This window comes from Patella vulgata, chromosome 9 (assembly GCF_932274485.2).
Source record: "Patella vulgata chromosome 9, xgPatVulg1.2, whole genome shotgun sequence".
Taxonomy (NCBI): domain Eukaryota; kingdom Metazoa; phylum Mollusca; class Gastropoda; family Patellidae; genus Patella; species Patella vulgata.
In genome coordinates, this window is record NC_065887.2 from 28,372,934 (window position 1) to 28,391,701 (window position 18,768).

The 18,768-nt window shown below is 35.0% G+C and overlaps 1 protein-coding gene across 3 annotated transcripts; it reads left to right on the plus strand.

Moving 5' to 3' along the window:
* Positions 1 to 1,164: 1,164 nt before the first annotated feature.
* Positions 1,165 to 17,257, plus strand: LOC126832671 (heat shock protein 60A). Of its 3 annotated transcripts, none has more exons than XM_050563536.2 (13): positions 1,165 to 1,319; positions 2,644 to 2,821; positions 3,344 to 3,596; positions 4,884 to 4,966; positions 5,549 to 5,644; positions 6,148 to 6,241; positions 7,297 to 7,465; positions 9,588 to 9,687; positions 11,368 to 11,475; positions 12,151 to 12,288; positions 12,629 to 12,803; positions 13,511 to 13,689; positions 15,456 to 17,257. In XM_050563536.2, the coding sequence occupies exons 2-13, from the start codon at positions 2,654 to 2,656 to the stop codon at positions 15,621 to 15,623; spliced, it is 1,731 nt and encodes a 576-aa protein (XP_050419493.1). In that variant the 5' UTR covers positions 1,165 to 1,319; positions 2,644 to 2,653; the 3' UTR covers positions 15,624 to 17,257. The 3 variants fall into 3 exon arrangements, with proteins under 3 accessions (XP_050419493.1, XP_050419495.1, XP_050419494.1); XM_050563538.1 differs by having other exon boundaries at positions 1,180 to 1,330; XM_050563537.2 differs by having other exon boundaries at positions 1,183 to 1,334.
* Positions 17,258 to 18,768: the final 1,511 nt, after the last annotated feature.

Sequence of the window (18,768 nt, forward strand, 5' to 3'; positions counted from 1 at the left end):
CGAAGTTAAAAACTGAATAGTTGTAAAAATAGTCCTGTGGCTAAACTGGCTATTGTTACGACCATCGATTTCTATTACTCCTCTGATCAATGGATTTCAACTTCACTACAGACCCGGATCCAGGGGGCCATGCCCCCCCCCCCTCCTCAGCCCACGCCACTCAATGCAAACCACTAATGCATGTGGCACTCTGATGATTACCCTTTGCTCCAATGTATGCCCCTCCTCGACAAAATCCTGGATCCGGGCCTGATTAGGGTTAGGGGTAACCCTAAACTTTGTCGATTGAGTGCTCTGAAAGCATCGTTGTAACAAATAAACAATAGCCTGAGGATTATTTTTACGACTCGTCGTAACAATAACCCCTGCGTTAGTCATTACCTGACATTTTGAGTCCGAACGACTTTCAACTTGCATGGCCATCTGTCCTACACTGATGACATGGAGGAACCATATAATTGAAAATCCTGATGAACTTTCTTGGCCAATATCTGGATTGACTGAATGACTCACTCAGTCACTGAATTCATGACCCACCCCTCCCCGGACCCCTGACAAAATCTGTGACAAAGTGGCGCCCCGGCCAAGTTCCAAATAATCTATAGCCCTAGTTACAAATTAGGGGGTGTCAAAAAATCATAGCTACCCCATTGGCATAAGCACGATTCAACACTTTGCATTCATTAGCCTGCTTAGCGCCATAGCCTATCCGCAAAGACTGAAAGAGTCTTCCACAAATTTCATAATTTTACAACTGTCAATGATCGACACTGGCTGTCTTCTGTACATTGTTCAATAACTTCTTTTAGTATATCAATATACTCGTGGGCATTAGTTTTTCTTTTCAACTTACCATGTTGCAATTCGCATAAAATGCCCAAATATTTACCTACCATTTTAGCTAGAAGAATTTTCTCGAACTACTTGCATCAGCGGATGACCTTTCAACGCACGTGTTGGCAAACGTTTACTGCGCATGAGCCATAACCCAAATCAAAGGGAGACATTATTTACCAAGTTATAAACTTTAACAAAAATGAAAATATTTGATGGTTTTGATTATAATATTAAAATTAAATTGATTTATATTTTAATCATAAAGTCTTCCAAGTGTGAATACATGCTTTTTGAGAAACGTGGCCTTTATTTTACAAAACATAAAAGCAAAGATTGACCATCCAACAACTGATCCCGCCGGTTACAGAAAAGACCAGAAAATTTCTCGAAGAGCAAGGTGATAACTAGAGAAGAAGTCTACACAAGTATCCTGAAAATTATCCTCTAATAAGCACCAGCCTGCTCAAATTGACTTCAACAAGGTATATTTTCAGTGGGTATGTTGAGATGCAGTCTGTTCAGTAGCTTTTTGAGCTCAAGAAGCAATGTCATTATCTCATGTTATGCAATTCCCAACCCCGAGAACCACACGTGCTTTTATTTTTAACAGCACGTGTTTTGAGGACTATACTTCAGGATAATATCTTGTTCATACTCCAAGTGAATGTCGAATTATTGCCGCTTTTATTTTTTTATCGATAGACATAACTGACGAAATAGTCTGCACTGGACCGGCTTTGATTGGTCACTCGTTGACGTTATTAAAATCCAATCCGGGTAGGTATAAGACAAAAAAAAAATAAATAAAAGCGTTTCAATGGGTTTGTAATCATTGCAATGGATGTGTCTTGGAAGAAGAAACAAAATGACACCAAAATATTCAAAATCGTTGTTGAAATAAAGAAGTTATAGCAATTTTAGTTGAAGGCCTATTAGTTATATAGGGCAGAGGCTCAGTGCGGGGTGGGGTCAAAAGGTCAATTTTTCCTTTTTTGCAATAAATGTCAAAGTAAAATATAAAAGCTAATTAATAATTAAAGATAGATTATGGGAAATTCGATAACGAGTTGGCAGTTATCACTATAATAGTTAAAAACTAGATAATGTAAAGGCAATTTGCTAAAAATTTCATTCAAATTGATCCACTATGAACCGAGAACTAAGCGATTGAAATTTCCGCCTAGCGTCGATCATCATTAATAAAGTCAGTACGATAAATAGCATAGTCTCGATTATCCATTTCATTGTTAAATCGTGACGGAAAGTTATGCAGTAAATCGGCTCACAATCCACTAAAGATCGCAGGCTAGCGATGCCATATTATGGTCTGGATAGGTTAATCAATGTCTAATTAATAATTTAGAGAACATTTCAGGCCTAAAGAAAGACCTGCAATAGACAGATTTAGCTCTTGCATAATGTATGATTAATTAATAATAGCAACATTTAGAATTTGAAAAAGACCTTGCATAACATGGTTACATTACCAAAACACTTCGAAACCTGTTTCAAAAATATGTAAAAACTGTCAAATCGAAATCTCTCCGATTTAGTTTTCACAACGATTGCTATACATAATGAAACTAGTTGCTTGAAACATTTATATAACATTTGTTAAAGAAGGAAAAACGGCATGCAGTTGGAGTACTTGATAAATTAGTTTGAATGTGTTTTAATTCAAACATATCATCAAATGGCTAGTTTCTAGATCTGGTTACCCACTACCCAGGCACTACATAATAACTGCCGTCTATAGGCTTGCTGTTTTCTTATGATTGATTAAAATTTTCTTAAATTCTATTTCAGTAATTTAACAATGTATCGACTACCAAATGTTTTACGGTCATCAGTTGTCCGCCAGTTTACACCTAATTTAGCAAGATGTTATGCGAAAGATATAAAATTTGGTGCAGAGGTTCGAGGACTGATGTTACAGGGTGTTGACATATTAACTGATGCTGTTGCCGTGACAATGGGACCTAAAGTAAGTTGATAATCAAATAGACAATTCAATTTCTTTTACTGGTATTATATCTAATTTAGTAGGTTTCCATTTACCTATGTTTGGCCACTGAGGCCAGACCAATTTTGTTCCTTAGCAACACCTCTTAAAACTTACATCTGTTTTCACATAAAATTAGATAAACCCGGTATCATTTTCTCTTAAAGTCTTTTAGTTACATATTTTCACCCTAAGCATTCACGAGGATCAGGTGGCTGTTTAATTATCACTACCCCTAAAGAACTAATAATTGAATTTGTTTGGCCTAAACAAAGTTGATTGTTCTCAAAATGAAAAGGATGGTTACAGTAGTTCATTCACTAACTTGCATATTTATTTCACTGCTCTCACAGTCGATACAAAAAAAGTAGGTAGTTATAATCCTATTTCATTTCCATTATATTTGTGTCTTTCAATGAAACATTTTACATGCTTCAACAAATAAATATACAGTTTCCATTTCTTCAAGTCAATAATTATTTGTTTTCTATCTTACCTTTTCAGGGTAGAAATGTTATCCTTGAACAGAGTTGGGGAAGTCCCAAAATTACGAAAGATGGGGTTACTGTTGCTAAAAGCATAGAATTAAAAGATAAATTCCAGAATATTGGTGCTAAACTGGTTCAAGATGTTGCAAATAATACAAATGAAGAAGCTGGGGATGGTACCACTTCTGCTACAGTTCTTGCAAGAGCTATAGCTAAAGAAGGTTTTGAAAAGATTAGCAAGGGAGCTAACCCCATCGAAATCCGCAGAGGTATGAATGATCTTTTTATTGCATGTTGATCTATTTCAGATAAGAATTTGAAAAACTGGTTCTAAAGCATCAGGCCAAAAAAAAATGTTATGTTTCCGGTAACCGGACCGACGCATTACAAAACCTGCCGACTCAATTTTTTTTTTTATTGTCAAGGGAAATAAAAAACTTTTTTGTTCAACGAGCGACCGTTCAAAATACTCTAAGCCTACCGGATTTGTGAAAATGACTTTATTATTTGTTGCTATAAATGGATATAAATGTCATCGTTCTTTGAATCTGCATTTACCGATTGGGATAAGCGAGTACTGTACAGGGAACGATTATTAAGAACTGTCATACTGTTGACGCGAGATTGCTAACTGACGTGAAAATCGAGACTACGGGTTTCGTATAGATTTAACACTGCACATCCTGAAAAGCCATAATCCTCACAACCTTCATTCTAATAGGTAACGGCACACAATTTGACAAAAACAAGCTAACGTATATTTCAAACAGGTGGATAGGATCTGCTCGATAGGTATTTAAAACAAGACAAATAAATTTATTACGGACCTATTTCGTGCGACGGCACGATATGATTTTTTAAGTTTTCATCGCGAGTTCTTTCCCTTGAACAAAATGGCCTCCCTACGCTATTTTTTTCAGCATAGAAAGATTAAAAAGTCCATTTGCCCCCTAAGAGAATATTTAAATCATAATCTAGCCTCTGATACATTTTAAACAATTATCCAAGAATTCCATCCACCAATCTATTCATGCTCCTCGGCGCAGACTCAACCTAACATAAAATTGAAGATTTTCGCACAGAATTTAATATTATGCTACGGTACATCTACTAGATCTAACAATGTAATGTAACATTATTAAAAAAAAATAACCCTACCCTATTTTAAATCCGTTACAGGAAACAGGACCCTTTTTTTTTGGCCTCAGAAAAACAAAGATTAAAAAAATCTATATAGGGCTCCTCTTTTTTAGGAAGCAACAGTGGCTCAGTCAGTATGATCCTGACTCGCTAACCAAGAAAGTACCCTAGGATTTTCCAGCTTTGTTTCTCCGATGTAAGTGGTGCAGAAATGGAGGGTCTGGCCAGTGTACCGTAAGAGCGTTGACTCGTTCAGATAAGACAGAAAAATATGTAGTCCTTGTGTACACATTAGCGTGTACATGAAAATTTTCCCCTCATAGCACACTGCATGGCACATGGCCATCTTCATCTTTAGATCTGTTGGTGCAAAAAATTTGGATGTTTAAACCCCATTTCATTTCTTCTTTATTAAGGTGTTATGATGGCTGTAGACCAGTGTGTAGCTGAATTGAAGAAAATGTCAAAAAATGTGACAACACCGGAAGAAATTGCTCAGGTATTTTTGACTTGAATGACTTTTAAGTGATGGCTGCTAATAGATAATTTCATGACTTAAATTTAGCAAAAATCGGCATCGGTTAAACCTGGATATTAACGGATACAACTGAAGTTATTCATCCGAAGGCGAAAAATGATGATAGTAGTCGGGTCATTAGAAAGTGATCATCATAACTTATTTTTAAATTGATGGATTTTAATCATATTTAGACTAACATGATCTTTTACAAGACTACTTTTTAATGTGTATTGACTGAGATATTTATTTGGAATATAATATATTCTCTCATTAAACCTTCTTTAGAACTAATCAATATATCACTTTGCAGGTGGGTTGATGGCCGAATGATTAACACGTGCACATATCATAAGGTCTGTCATTGAGTTAACTGGCATGGTTTTGATCCCCCGGTTATCAGGTCCTCAGGTTTCCCCTATGTGCAAGCGAATTATTGAAATAAAATTTAACCATATGTTAGTCCCGAAATGACATAGTTTGTGTCATGGACGTTAAACCCCATTTCTTTCTCTATCAGTTTGCAATGATTCCATTGGCTAATCTTCTTTGGTTTCATTCTAGGTTGCTACAATATCTGCTAATGGTGATACTGAAGTTGGTAATTTAATATCTAGTGCAATGAAGAAAGTTGGGCGTGATGGAGTTATCACTGTAAAGGTTGGTACATTATCGATGTATATTTGCTGGAAATTTTTGTTTTTAAATCTAATGGATTTGGAGTGGTTACTTTAAGGTAAAGTATGGTTGCAGTAAAGTAGGGTGTTGATGACATTTATATCAATATTTGATTTAATAAAAAACGTATTAAAGGTTAGAATTGGATGGATAGGTGTGCTACTGGCGAGTTATTGCTATGAGTGGATTCAGTTGCCTAGTGTCTTGACTACTGTCGCATGACTTAATTTTCAAATATTGTGGCTATTTCTGAATTGTCTTTGGTTGTGTTGTCATCGCTTCATACAAATCAATTTTATAGGCTACCTTGTTTTGATTTTTAGCTTATTGAACTAATCTTGTCATCAAATCACAGACTGCAGCGGCACCTTTCCGCAAATTTGCATTGAACACCACAGACAATCCAAAACTGGTGATAGCAAAACTGTACAAAAAATCTGGCATTATTCATCATATTATCATGTCTTCATTAAACTCTATTTTAGGATGGTAAAACATTAAAAGATGAGTTAGAAACTATAGAAGGAATGAAATTTGATAGAGGTTACATTTCTCCATATTTTATGAACACGGCAAAAGGTTTGTTATAAATATACTTAATTATTTGTAAATGCCTGACATTGGGTGTCCGATGTGTTGATTGTGCTTTATTTGCAGATATTATGTGATTGTTAGGATCAATAAAAGCTCTGTACCATATTAGAATATTACTTGTATATATAAGTAAGATGTAAAGTTATTGGAGCTAGATAAAATCAGGACCATCGTCCAGTTATGATTTATATATCATTCCTGTCATTCAGCCTGATACAGAATTTTAAAAAGCCCTTGTCTATAAGTTTCGACAAGTTTATTCCCTTGACTTTTGAGTAGTGCACTGGCTTTGTTGTCTGTGATGCAGGACGGATGTCATGGCAAGGAAAATCTTCTAGTTGTTAAGAAATGGTACAAAAACCCAAATTAAAGACCCACTGCCTCAAATGAAATAAGAATTTTTAGATTGTGAACACTCTAGAGGTCACAATTTTGATTCAATTTCGATAATCACATATTGGAATGTAACTTCCTGGATTATGGCCCCTTGTTCGAATAAATCATGTCTTTTAGTTTGTGGACACTCTAGAGGTCACAATTTTGATTCAATTTCGATAATCATGCATATCGAAGCGTAACTTTCGGGATTATGGCCGCTGAGTGTTCAAAAAATTATGTTTTTAGCTTGTGGACCCTCTAGAAGTCGAGATTTGTATTCAATTTTAAAATACGTTTAAACATATCACCATTACAGCTCAGTGAAGGTTAAGTTCGAATTTCGTAAAAATGTGGGCGTATCTAGCATGGCAACCACTGGTATTTATTTCTTTGAAATTGGCTAAAATAAATACGTAACGTCTCGTATCTTAAAAGTAGACCCTACTTGGGTTACATTTGAATTTTCAAATATTTGCTTGTGACATTTAGAAAAGAATACTGCTGCTCATGCTGTTTTCTGCAAAAGTAAAAGCCACTTAGTTTATTCTGTAACCAATTTTCTTTTTTAAATTTTGTTTTTTACATTGAAATCCACAGCATGAGATGAGTTTCTGATGTTCTGTAAATGAATTTCCATGATAAGCATTGCTTGTATATTACAGGAGCCAAGTGTGAATTTCAAGATGCTTTGGTTTTATTTAGTGAGAAGAAGATTTCTAGTGTGCAGTCTATAATACCAGCATTAGAGTTGGCTAATCAGGCTAGAAAACCACTAGTTATAATAGCTGAAGATGTTGATGGTGAAGCTCTAAGTACATTAGTTTTAAACAGGTAACAACATTGAAATTTGTTATAGATATATGATTGTTGGCTTTATTGGTACGAATTGACTTGTTGTCAGGATTGAAAAAAAATGGACAACCAATGTTCAAATTGATTGTGTATGTAAAAGATATCGTGGCAATTGTAATTTGTGACTGAGTAGGCAGAGACATTATCTGTCAGTAGTCTTCCCTCCTATTGCAACCATAGAATTAAGTGATGTGTGGATGCAACATTAAACCTCATTACATTCTATTATATACGTTTTGAAGTTCGTCAAATTGATCTTTACTAACACTGATTAAACACATAGCCAAATTTAACCCAGGTTATAGGATTTTCATCACAAAATTTGGGGATATCTTTATTTTGAGAGTTACATGTATTAAATCAGCCATCATCTTTGTGCTCCGTAAAATAAACAATTCTTATTTATGCTGTAAGTAAGATTAAGTATTGGAGCTAGATAAAGTCAGGACCATCGTCCAGTTATGATTTATATATCATTCCTGTCATTCAGCCTGATACATGATGTAATATTTCATATTATAGAAAATTATCTTTTTATTTTACAATTTTTTATACGCCCACATTTTCATGTGGACGTGTATTGTCGTCACCCCTGTCCGACCGGACGTCCGTATGTCTGAACGTCCGTATGTCTGAACGGACGTCCGTCCACAATTGTTTGTGGACTCTCTACAGGTCACAATTGTCATCCGATTTTGACAAAACTTGAAATATAGGTTTATCCCCAAAAGATCTCGGCTGCTTTCGATATTGGCATGTATCGGATCCAAACTTCATGGATTATAGCTCCTGATTATACGAAGAATCATGTTTTTAGCTCGTGGACCCTATAGAGGTCACAATCATGAACCGATTTTGATGAAACTTGATATGCATGTTTATAACCCAAAAATCTCGGTTCCTTTCGATATTCCCGCATATCGAACCGTAACTTCCTGAATTATGGCCCTTGATTGTACGAAAAATCCCGTTTTTAGCTTGTGGACCCTATAGAGGTCATAATTTTTATCCGATTTAAAAAAACGTATTATTATATCACCATTTAGGTCACAATTTATATCCAATTTTGTTGAAACTTGCAATGTAAGTTTATAACACAAAGATCTTGGTTCCTTTCAATATTTGCGCATATCGGACCCTAACTTCCTGAATTATGGCACCTGATTGTACGAAAAATCACGTTTTTAGCTTGTGGTCTCTCTTGAGATCACAATTATTATCCGATTTAGAAAAACGTTAGAATATATCACCGTTACACCGTAATGTTGGTTAAGTTCGAATTTCGTGAAAGTCGGACCAAAACTGCCTGACAAAATGGCCATCTCTTGTACGCAGATAGTGTAAACATATGGTATATCAAGAGTAAAAATATGGTATATCAAGGTTGTGGACCCTCTAGAGACCACAATTTTTATCCAATTGATGAAACTTTAAATTGATGTTTATATCACAAAGATCTTGGTTCCTGTCGATAATTGCGCATATCTGAATGTATCTTCCTGGATTATGGCCCCTGATTGTTTGAAAAATCCCATTTTTAGCTTGTGGAGCCGCTAGAAGTCGCATTTTGTATTTAATTGTAAAAACCGTTTAAATATGTTACTGTTACACATCAATGAAGGTTGAGATAGAATTTCGTTAAAATCTAACTGAAACTGACAGACAAAATGGCTGCTCCTTGTACTCAAATAGTGTAAACATGTAATACCAAGGTTGGTGAAACTTGAAATATGTTAATAATCCAAAGATTGTGGAACCTTATGATATTTGCGCAGATCGGACGGTAACTTCCTGAAATATGGCCCATGTTTGTACGAAAAATCACATTTTTAGCTTGTGAACCCTCTAGAGGTCACAAATTTTATCCAATTTTAAAAAATGGTTAAATTTATCACCGTTGTAACTTCCTGGATTATGGCCCCTGATAGTACAAAAAAATCACATTATTTTTTGGCTTGTTCTCTGTCCATCTCTTGCAAAATGTGGGTGGATCTTACATGGCAACAGCTTGTTAAAATCACATAATCAATAAAGGCTAAAGTAGTTAAATTGATTGAAATTTTGTAATGGAATATTTATTATTATATTTGTCTGTTGATAGATTAAAAGTAAGCTTACAAGTTTGTGCTGTAAAAGCTCCAGGATTTGGTGATAATAGAAAGAATACTGTAATGGATATGGCAATTGCTACTGGTGGACAGGTACAAACTTTATATTTTGGTTAAATAAACACTATTTTTAGAGAATGTTATTTGTAACAGAGCATAATAAAATATGCATCATATATAAAAGTTTATGTATGTATTGACATGAATATATTGATATGATGCTAGAGAATGATCAAGGTGCAATTTAGTATAATATTATTGTTATATTATCATCACCCCTTGATACATTTGATTAATTTCTTGACCATTATATTCAGACCATTGAAAGTCTTATTAAATTGATTTCATAGAGCTGAGAAAATTGTTACTTTGCAATTAAGATTCCAGACTTCTCCTTAACCATTTCATGGCATTCAAATACAGTAATATTTGAAAAGAAGGAATTTAAACTTTTGGCTTAGATCATGTTTCCAATATAGCTCTAGTTTTTGTTTTGAGATGAATATTTATTTGGAGAGTTTGTTACCAAGCCTTGAAATAACTGCTAAGGTTCAGCCTGACATCATGTCAGGCTGAACTGATTTTCGGCCGGACATTTCAGATTTTCAGCCTGACAAATACTTTATAAAGTATATTAAACCAAAAAACTGTTGAAATTTACTATGTTTATATATATTATTATACATACATTTATTAATAAAATAAATTGATGACTCACATACAACCTGGAGTTTTAAGTTTTTATATGTATATGGAATACAACTTTATAGTTCATATAATAATGTCATTAATCTCTTTGGTTGGGCTGGAGACTAAATCCTAAAAACTCTGATTAAGATTCAAATTTAACTAAAGAATAGACATCTTGAGTTGTCGTAAATGGTTCAGAATCTGCCAAGTCATTTTTGATCCACTTTTCTAGTTCTACGGCTCGTTTTTGTAATTTTCCAACTGGTGACGGCGACGCCCCCCGTTTAGAAGTGTCTTTATGAGAGACATAAGATTAAGACACAGTACCAGTCTTTGAATTTTCTGGAACGGTCCCACTAGCCGGGATATCCGTGTCCGAGGGTTGGGAAAAGTAAGAAGTTATTTTATTCGACATGTTTTCACGGCTCTTCTATTTACATTCACATTGGAAGTGTCCAACAAAGTGAGATATTTTCGTATAAAAAATCTGTCCCTAATTACATCCATAGTCAACTTGGACATTTTCTTGTAAACTAATTTTAAAATATTATTACTTTTATAACTAATAATTTATATAATTACATGTCATGTTAGGTGTGATTTAGAGCTAATCATATACGAAAGTAACGCAAAGCTAGCTACGAGACTCGAATAACCAGTGTAAAAGAGCCGATTCTCAATATTATTCATTATTTTTTCTTCACGTGGCCGAGAGAGATACATGTATAAATAGTAATATTTTTACTATGACTCGGGTCGTTGATATAACCAGCGTAAAAGAGTCGATTCTAAAAATTATTGAAGATTTTATCTGCACGCGGCCGAGATATAAATAGTAACATTTTCACTATGACTCGGGTCATTGATATTTTTGGTTCTGGACTTTCGAGTCTAATAATAAATAGCGATCGACTCAAATATTTTTGACATAATGTTTTATTACAAAAACACGGTCGGACAATTATGTCCGGACGAAAGGCAATTTGGCCTGTCAAAAGGGGTCAATTCGCCCGGACATTGTCCGTGTCCGGACGCTTATTTCAGCGCTTGTTTGTTACGTAATATTTAATTTTGATTAACTAGGTATTTGGTGATGAAGCTAGTATGTATAAAATAGAAGATGTACAGATGCAAGATTTTGGTAATGCAGGGGAAATTATTATAACTAAAGATGATACGCTGATAATGAAGGTGTGTGTTTGATTATCTGTCCATCCATCTTTATCACATAACTCTTTGTCTAATTAAGGTAGAATATTCAAACTTCGATGGTGAACATCTGCTTAGCATCTGTAGGTGCGTTGCACCTTTTTGAACACAATAACTTTGTTTCTGATTGAAAGTTTAGACTTGGTGTAGATGTTCATTACTTCAATGTCTTGTCAGAAATTGATGTTGAGCATAAAATTCATACTGAGCAGAATGTCTAAAATTAGTGTAAATGATTAGTGTATATAATCTAGAAAGTATTTGTATTTTTGAAGATAAATGTTACATAAAGTTAACCATGTATTTTTTGGATAATCTCTAATTATCCCATGCTATGTGGTGCTGGCTTGTTCATATCTTTTCTAAAGGATGCTGAATAATGCAAAATTATCATTTCATCATATCTTTGTTAATACTGAAAGGAATTAGACTGATTGCTTTAGTGACTCAGTGTTCACATTAATTTACTTTGAAATGGGTTCATTTACCCCAAATTATTTACCTATTTTTGGAAAATGGATCTTCAGACACAGAAAATGAGGATGTCAAAGCTTCAAGATGCTAGACATTCATTGACTATCAATTATATAAATTTTCTAATAAAGCAGGGTAAAATATTAGATATTCATTGACTATATATACTTTATATTAAAACAGGGTAAAGGTGATAAAGCTGAAATAGAGAAACGAATTAACCAGATACGGGATGATATTGAACTCTCCACATCTGATTATGAAAAAGAAAAATTTAATGAAAGATTAGCTAAACTATCTAATGGTGTAGCTGTATTAAAGGTATTAGATATAGTTTTATTTGACTTGACAATTCCTCAAAGTCCAAAATAATTAACACGACATTTTCTCGGTACTTGATTTGCCACCCTTGTCATTCAAATGGTACAAAGGGGTGTTAATATCTGGACTTCATCAAGTCTGATGCTCACTCGTCACTTGGTGCAGGTTTGGCCATTTGTTAAAATTTGATGAAGCGATCAGGGATTGGCAGTTGTCGATGAAGTAAGTAGGCTTTTTCCCTTAGGACTCACTTGGATTTTCAGTGTAATATACATAGTATATTGAGAGGGAATGTTGTTGGTAAGTATGTTTATATAGTATACTGTTTCTATTTGTATAGGTTGGTGGAACTAGTGAAGTAGAAGTTAACGAAAAGAAAGATCGTATAAATGATGCGTTAAACGCTACACGAGCTGCTGTAGAGGAAGGTATTGTACCAGGTGGTGGTACTGCTCTATTACGATGTGTTCAAACACTTCAGGAAATTAAACCAGAAAATGATGATATTAAAACAGGTAACTAACTCTATTGTATGTTCTCCACTTATGTTCAGTATATTGCATTCAATAGATTAGTTGCGAAGCAGGAAAAAATAAATCTTAACTAAATGGAATGCTATTTAAAGTACATGTATTCTATTGGACATCTTCTATCATAATCTAACAAGGGTTTATTATAAGCCATTAAAAGTGATTGACAGGTAAAAATTCCTTAAAACTGCTAGGTTCAGTTATTTTAATCACATTTGTGTGCTACCTTTTACTCATATACGATTTGATTGAGCCAGATTATTTTTGCTCAGTACCATATTAGAATATTACTTGTATATATAAGTAAGATGTAGAGTTACTTGAGCTAGATAAAATCAGGACCATCGTCCAGTTATGATTTATATATCATTCCTGTCATTCAGCTTGATACATGATATTACTATTATTACCACTGTCGTTGAATTAGGTTACGACTGCCTAGTCATTCAGATTGGATAAAAATAAGTCAAGATCCTGTTGATCTTTTTTTAAAAAAAGACAAACTCTTGGCGTTATAATTGAAGGAAGAATATGCAGAAAAACAGCTATAAACTCAAAATCAGGGAAGATAAAAATAATAGTTGGCATAACTTTAAATTCAGACATATGAAAAAGTTTTTAAATGGAAACATTTTAAAAATGCGTCTTAATGTGAAATCTTGTATTTAAATTTGATTTGATATATTTTACAGGTATAGAAATAGTATTAAAAGCATTGCGAGTACCATGTTTAACAATAGCTAAAAATGCTGGTGTAGATGCTCATGTAGTGGTAGAGAAAGTTTTAAATGGTAAAGATGATTTTGGATATGATGCATTAAAAGGAGAATATGATAATCTTATCAAGAGAGGAATTATTGATCCTACTAAGGTAAAAACAGAGCACTGAAATCATAACCTGTATTTTCTGGTGTCGTATTCAAGTGCCATTTAATGGTCGAGAGGGAGCTATTCAGTAATATATTGATACTGCAGAGAGCATTGACCTGAGTGTTGTCCCGGTAGTACTGGCCTGTAACACGCCCTGCAACAACATGTAAAGCCGTTCTTCCAGCAACAGTGATGCCTCCCCACACCATAACAGAACCACCCCCAAATCGATCATGTCTGATGACGTTAACGTCTTGGAAGCGCTCGTTTCGACGACGCCACACCCTCCTACGTCTGTCCAAAAAATCAACAGTGAACCTTGACTCATCTGAAAACATCACATTGCTCCAGCGTCGATTATCCCAGTGTTGACGATCCCTACACCAACGACGTCTTGCCTGAATGTGATGATCTCTCAAACAAGGGATCACGCGAGGACGTCGGGCGCGAAGGTGACCCCTATGCAGTCGATTCCGAATCGTCTGGCCACTCACTCTCACACCAGTGTCTGTTTGAAGACGAGCGCTGATCTGATTTGCTGTGATGACACTATTTCTCAAGGCCATGGTACGGATAAATCGATCCTGGGCTTGAGTTGTCGCCCTTGGTCGACCTGAGCGTGGTCTGTCCTGTACAGATTGTGTATCACGGTATCTGGACCATAGCATGCTTATGACAGTCTGAGAAACATTCATCGTCCGCGCCACAACCGCCTGTGTTGTGCCGATCTGTAGCATGCCAAGGGCACGTAACCTTTCATTTTGGGTAAGCCGACGCATATCAAAATTTGTTTTCTGGTCACTAAAACAATTAAACTGATGTTTCCACCCTGGAATTCAATGCCACAATGACTGTAACATTCAAAGTCAGAGTCGTGCAAATCTTGGGTTCGACCCCCATGATGATCCCAAGCATCACCTGCATTCCATGCGGTAGCTATTGGTGCGTTTGGGCGTCACTGGAAATGTTTCTTCTGTTAGGTTCTATAGTGACTTTTTTCGTAGTCATTTGCATATTTTAGTATTATGCCCCCAAAATCAAATATCCCCTACTTTTTTTGAATAGTATATGTTACGCAAATTCTTGTTTCAGTCCAACAGCTTGATATACAGACATTATCCCATATATGCGGGGGGTTGGATGGCCGAATGGTTAGCATGTGCACGTTGTATCATAAGGTCTGTCATTGAGTCAACTGGCATAGTTTCGATTCCCTGGTTGTACTGACAAGGAGTAGGGTCACCTGCCCAACCTCTTGGATTTCCTCTGGGTTCCTCCCACTTCTAAAGACCCCTACACGCAGTCGAATTATTGAAATAAAATTGAACCATATGTTAGTTCTGAAATGACCTAGTTTGTGTGGAGTGGATGTTAAACCCCATATTCTCTCTCTCTCTCTCTCTCTCCCTCTCTCTCTCTCCCACACAAGCCCATATGTGCATTTCATTGAAATTGTGACACAAATCTATATTTCATCTAGTATAAACAATGTATTTATTTGAAATAATAATAGGCCAACATCAAAGGATGACATCACGTCTATATTTTAATACAACATAATGAATTGAATCTAGAATAACTGTTAAATGAAGTATTTGACATTCTCATATTTTACTGGTTATTGCAGCTTTTGATCAGTGGCTAGATCTTGACAGATGCCCAGAAAGACACCTTCCAAAACAGAGAGTATTAAAAAAATAACATAAATTAATAATGAATAGAAAAAGTATTATATATATGTATATATATATGTTATATCAATTTCAGGTTGTGAGAACAGCTTTAGTTGATGCATCTGGAGTAGCTTCCCTTCTTACAACAGCTGAAACGGTGGTAGTTGAGCTACCTAAACCTGAATCTGGACCAGATATGGGAGCTGGTGGCATGGGAGGAATGGGTGGTATGGGTGGAATGGGAGGTGGCATGGGTTTCTAAAATGAAATAAACTATGGGAAATAACCCAAAGTGTGTGTGGAACAGTGTAATTGATTTATTCATCTCTACAAAAGTGAAATGTGAAAGATATTTACAAAACTTTATACAAACTGTTCAAGTTGTATGAGATTGTTCATTGATAGCTGTCAATCAAGTTGTGGGGCATTCTATAGCTGGGATGACTATTTGTGTGCCATTTACAGTTCACCCAAGAACTAACTTTCCTATATATATAGATATATTCAGGGATGAGTATGAATGTATTTTTTATGCAATTATAGATTGGTAAATGAGTTCCACGGTCATTTTATCATAAGATTTCACAGAAACCAGTATTCATTAACTTGTATTCAAGATTGGGTGTTATTGCTATTGGGATATGGTATTTGCATTTTTGTTTCAACATGTTCATCATATCAATTTAAAATGTGTTAAGACTGATGTTTTTGAAAAAAGGTGAATTGACACTGTGAGTAGTTCTTATATTGAGTAAATGAAAGTCTTGTGGTCATGTGAGTAAATGAAAGTCTTGTGGTCATGGAAACATTTATTCTTGTCTACTGTTTATTTTGAGTTGATACAAATCTGTTCAAATTGGTAGACGGCATTCTGTGACGGCATTCATCCACAGTACATTTATAAATATGTCAAATTTCCAAGTTATTTCTTGGGTGATACTTTTTTGTTTAGTTCACAAAAATTAGAAGAGGATCAGTTGGGATAAATTGACTAAATGTTTAAACAACATGAACAACACCTTGACTTGATAATTTGTTGAATGTATTGTTACTTTGTAAGATTTGATAACATTTGTTATACTTGTATTTTGTTAAAATTGTAACAGTTAAGTGTTTTGTAGTTTTTGTCGCTAGAAATGGACAGATCAAATAAATGAGGTACTGGTCACCTCCAATTAATGTCAACAGCAATATTTATTGTAATCAATTATTAAAAATAAAAGTGAATCTATAATTAACAATCAATCAAGCATGATTTTAATAATACATAAATCAAAATATTAGTATTAATTAAAATTTGCGATATTATTCTTAGTTGTATTGATGTAGACCAAGGAACTATACCGAGAAAAAGCTTATTAATATTTTAAATTCCTTGTAATTTGGATACTGATACAGACTTGGTATGTCACTGATCATCATTTTTAGGCTAAAGACAATATGTAGCTACAGATAATCTCCTGACTTAGATCAACCGAATTAAGGACAGGCACATTGAAATATTTTACCTAAAACGTATAGTTAACGCTGCCTTATTTATATCATATGCAGAGGATGCCAAATGTGACAAAAACAACCAATGTATTTTACAACGTAAATTATGTTTCAGTTTAAATTCCCATATAGATCTTAGATCTTTTCGATTGCATCTTAGTATAGTTCCTTTTGAACAGTTGACTAACCAAATTTTAAACTGTATGTATACTACTAGTAGTTGAGTGAAAGTTATTTGTAGAGAGTAAAGTTAATGAGAGTTTAGTTGAATGTAGATGAAATATGTAATGTTTGTTAATGTATAATATATATATAGAAAGATAATTTTAGCAGTAAAAGTGTGATCAGTTTTTCATATTCATTCATATAAAAACATAATAAAATACTAAATTTGAAATTTTAGTTTTTTTGGGGTTTTGTTCTTTTTTTAAGGTCCTATGGTGATCCCTATAGTATTAATTTGACCAAACACAGTTTCAGCTGGATCAGAAGTTCTGTCATTGATTCAAGTGGCGTGGGTTTGATTCCCTGCCCCTTGGCAGTTGGAATTCGATATAAGAGTAGGCCGTGGGTTTTCTCTGGGCTCTACGGTTTCCCCTCGAATTAGGGAAATAAAATTGAACCATGTGTTAGTCCGAAATGACCTTGTTTCTGTCAAGTGGACGTTAAACATCATTTCCCTCTCTAAAAGAAAAGACTTTTGCCACCAAGGTCAATGAGGATGCTTTCTGATACAGATAGGACGGACCATTTGATTATTCAACCCACAAACTCCCATGTCCAATCTGGGTGCTGGGAACTTTACCATAATTAGGGTGACTGTGCACCCAAAACTTTCCGTACAGAAAGTTGGTTTCGACACAGCGAATTTAGACGCTTCAGTGGCTTGTCTTGAAGTGATTTCTCGCTTATTACGCAGTATGATAATACTCAAGCGGTAGAGTCTATGATACTATAAACAGCCATGCACGTGCAATTCTCTACACATCTATCAACTATTACAGCTATAAAAAATCTATTGTTGATGATTGTGAATAGCAATAATATTCAGCTTATGGGTTATTACAGCAGCTTTAGAAATTACGTTCGTTTTATTTAAATTGCTTTATCATTAACTGTACCGTTAGGAGCGGCATTTTTTGGTTTAGTACAAATACTTGCGTTGGGCAAGAACATGATACTAGCAGTAGTTTCATTATACTTTTACAAGGTTCTTAAAACAATTGTTGAGTTGTCCAACGTGCGTGTTTCTAAATTCAATTTCTTGTTACAGCTTTGTTACGTTTCGTAAAAAAACGTAGTCTTGATTATCCCGGCCCGTAAATCAAACGTAGAATGGTCGGTAGACTAGTTAAGCGAGACTACTTTCAAAACAAGGGCACGTAACCTATTTTTTACTCACATGTGCTCGGATGTTATGGCCGGCACTCGTAACCATGGATTATGGAAAAATTGCGTTTTTAGCTTGGGGCCCCTCTAGAGGTCAAAATTTTTATCCGATTGAAAAAAAAAAACGTCTGGGTATTTCACCGTTACACCCTTGTGACGGCTGAGTGCGAATTTCGCGAAAATCAGACCAAAACTGCCGGACAAAATGACCGCCTCTCGTACGCAAATAGTGTAAATATATATGGTATATATCAAGTTTGTGGACCCTCTAGAAGTCACAATTTTGATCCGATTTTCATGAAACTTGAAGTATATCTCTATAACCCAAAGATCTTGGTTCTTGTCGATATTTGCGCAGATCGGATCGTAACTTCCTGAATTATGACCCTTGATAGCACGAAAAATCGCTTTTTGTTTTAGCTTGTTCTCTATCCATCTCTTGCAAAATGCGGGCGTATCCTGCCTGGCAGCCGCTGGTTAAATAACCTTATTCACGCGACAGAGGCAACAATTTTTAATCATTT